Source organism: Habropoda laboriosa, unplaced genomic scaffold (genome assembly GCF_001263275.1).
Source record: "Habropoda laboriosa isolate 0110345459 unplaced genomic scaffold, ASM126327v1 scaffold1063, whole genome shotgun sequence".
Lineage (NCBI taxonomy): Eukaryota > Metazoa > Arthropoda > Insecta > Hymenoptera > Apidae > Habropoda > Habropoda laboriosa.
In genome coordinates this window covers 2,626-5,321 of record NW_017101167.1, presented here as the reverse complement: position 1 = coordinate 5,321, position 2,696 = coordinate 2,626, and the positions used below count along the sequence as shown (strand labels likewise).

At 39.7% G+C, this 2,696-nt stretch overlaps 1 protein-coding gene across 1 annotated transcript in view; it reads left to right on the top strand.

The window, feature by feature from the left end:
• Window positions 1–2,696, top strand: part of LOC108578044 (phosphofurin acidic cluster sorting protein 2-like) — a gene marked incomplete at its 3' end in the record, with an annotated part of 84,425 nt that overhangs the window by 79,697 nt on the left and 2,032 nt on the right. The window contains exon 3 of the mRNA XM_017941297.1: window positions 2,122–2,409. Within this exon, the coding sequence (XP_017796786.1) occupies window positions 2,122–2,409 (288 nt within the window). The remainder of the gene's footprint in view (window positions 1–2,121; window positions 2,410–2,696) is intronic.

The window sequence follows — 2,696 nt, the reverse complement described above, 5'->3', positions numbered from 1 at the left end:
GGATGGAATAATGGTATTTAGTGTACAGAGGAGAGCTACAATTGATTTATCGCTGCAAGAGGATTCCGTGATTTGAGATTTAGATACAGACTGCAATATCGTATTATCATTATACCAACATTCAAATCTTCAGAGATTAGATTGCAGGAGCAGTGTAATGATGTAACTTAGAATTATCACCTTGAGCGAAAAGTGATTATGGTTACCTTAAATTTCTTATTAAAGGCGTTAGATTAAAAGCTTGAAAGAAAATTAGGAAAAGCAGTTTATGAATTTTGTTATCTGAATTGTTATTCGTAATTACAGATTGCAGTATGTGATAAGCAAAATTAATTATATCAGCATTTTCGCAGTCGGTAATATTTTGGTTGTTGCTGAAAATATACAGAATTAGAGTGTTCTGTCATTAAAACAAGAATACGAATGATAAAATTTGTTTTAAAGTGTAATGCTTTTAATAACTTCTTATTTGAATTGTAAAAAAATTAACTGGCATTGTATACGTCGTTCAAAATAAGAGTAACCTCGCTCTCGGACCGATTCTCGTCCGTTCTGCGCATAGACAGAGAGCGTAGCAGAGGGTAAGACGGAGAAAAACGTAGGTGGTTAAGTGGGGGTTCGGACGTTCTAGTGGTTCTAGCCCTGCCTTAGGCACGCCCCATGCGCGAAGCGAGGTTACTCTTATTTTGAACAGAGTATAGATATGAAATTTATACATGTGAAAAACGGGATAAAAAGCATTTTGAAAATCAGAACACGATTTTCCTTCTTTTCTCTTCTTTTTCGGGAAAATTAGAAAAGAAAGCTGAAGAGAATATTGAATATTTTTTGTGTTCGATGAATTTTTCAAGTGTTTCTATATGAACTTTTCCATAGAAATTCTTCTATTATCTGGAATCGTGAGAGACATTTGAAGCTTGAGCAAAAACTACTCAACTTTATGAAAGGTCGACTGACAAACTGATATCATCAGTATCGTTAGCGATATTGTCGTCAATATCATCAACTGTATTTGATCTCTGCTGAAGCCAGTAGTAATACCAGAGAAACATTGAAATATTTCCAAGATAGCTTGGAAACTTCGATGAAAATTATGTCATTTTTACTAATTTCAAAAGTTAAAAGAAATTTTTTCATTTCAAAGTTGTGTAATTTTCGTACACGTAGTTTTCTGTAAACAGATATCGGAACAGTGATGGTTTCATTTCAGATAACACCGTTCAGAAAAGGCAACATATTGTTTTATTTATACTTGGTTATCCTCAGTTTTATAAAGTAAGAATTCGAGATTAAAATTAATCCATGTTACTCATATGACCTATTTTTGTTTTACCTTGAATACAATCTGTGCCATGATATAAAGTTACTATCGAGTAAAATGTTAATACACCGTCGGTGCAATCTCTTCTACGCCGTTTCAAACTGAATTCCTTTGAAAGATTTAAGGCTTTCCTGGGCCGGGAGCATAATTATTATTATTGATGCCTAAATATTAACACGTTAAGCGCCAAGCCTGTTTTGTCTTCCTTTCCGTTTAGCCGATTTCACCGATATGCTGGCAGCCGGAGATCTGTGTAAGATTGCGATAAGACTGCATGTGTTTTAGCAATACTCGTTAAAATTTTTTTTTGGTAATAAGTAATATTTAGGTACATTCTTTTATGATCTCCAAATTATTTAAAATTTATTAATAGAAGAATATAATTTTTTAAATTGTATATCGTCAGTCAACAGTGACTGACGTGGCCCGAACGAAAAGTATACTGTCAGTCACCGGCGACTGACGCGGTTCGAACGGAAAGTATAGTGTCAGTGACCGGTGACTGACGCGACCGAACGGAAAGTATAGTGTCAGTCGCAAGTGACTGACGCGGTCCGAACGGAAAGTGTAGTGTCAGTCACCGGTGATTGACATGGCGCTTAACGTGTTAATAAACTCCATTCATTTTACCATTCTCACCGTCCATTCGCACACCTTATTCGTAACACGCCACTAATAGTTCATTTACCTCTACCAAATACACCCAAATCCAAGCAGCATCGCCAAAAAGAAAAAAAAAAGGAAGAAAAAAATGTTGCTCATTTCTCATCGAGCTATGTTGTACCCGTGTGCGCCCACAGGTTCTCCAGAAGCAGATGGACCTGGAGTTGGAGCTGATATCGGACAAGGCGGAGAAATACGGCGGGCACTCGGTCGCGTTGGCCCGCGTGAGCGTAGTCGCGCTAAGCTCCCAGCCGGTCGATCAGGACAAAAGACTGATGAACGATCCGAACGAGCGGCTCTGCCCGGAGTACAGCGACGAAGAAGAGGAGTTCAGCTCGGAGGGCGAGGCGGAGGGCAGCGACAGCGAGCCCACTCTCGAGATGCACAGGCGGAAGAGCCGGGCGAAGATTCCGGCGAACGCCAGGGTGCGTGAAACGAATTTATAGTCTGAGCCGAATATATTCGACGGTCACGACCGGTTCCCCCTCTCTCGCTTTTTCGCATCGACGAACCTTGCCGAACGAAACCTGCGTAGAGGGCGAGACCGAAAGTAGACACTGTGAAAATAAGTAAACGATGAATGTGGAATAGAATTTTCTCGCGTGAGCTTAGTTTTTAGAGAAAATCCATCGCGTACGTTTGCACGAGTTTGCACCTGTTTTAACCCTTTCCGGTCGTTGTGGCTAGGGCACACCTAATCATTTATTGTCCG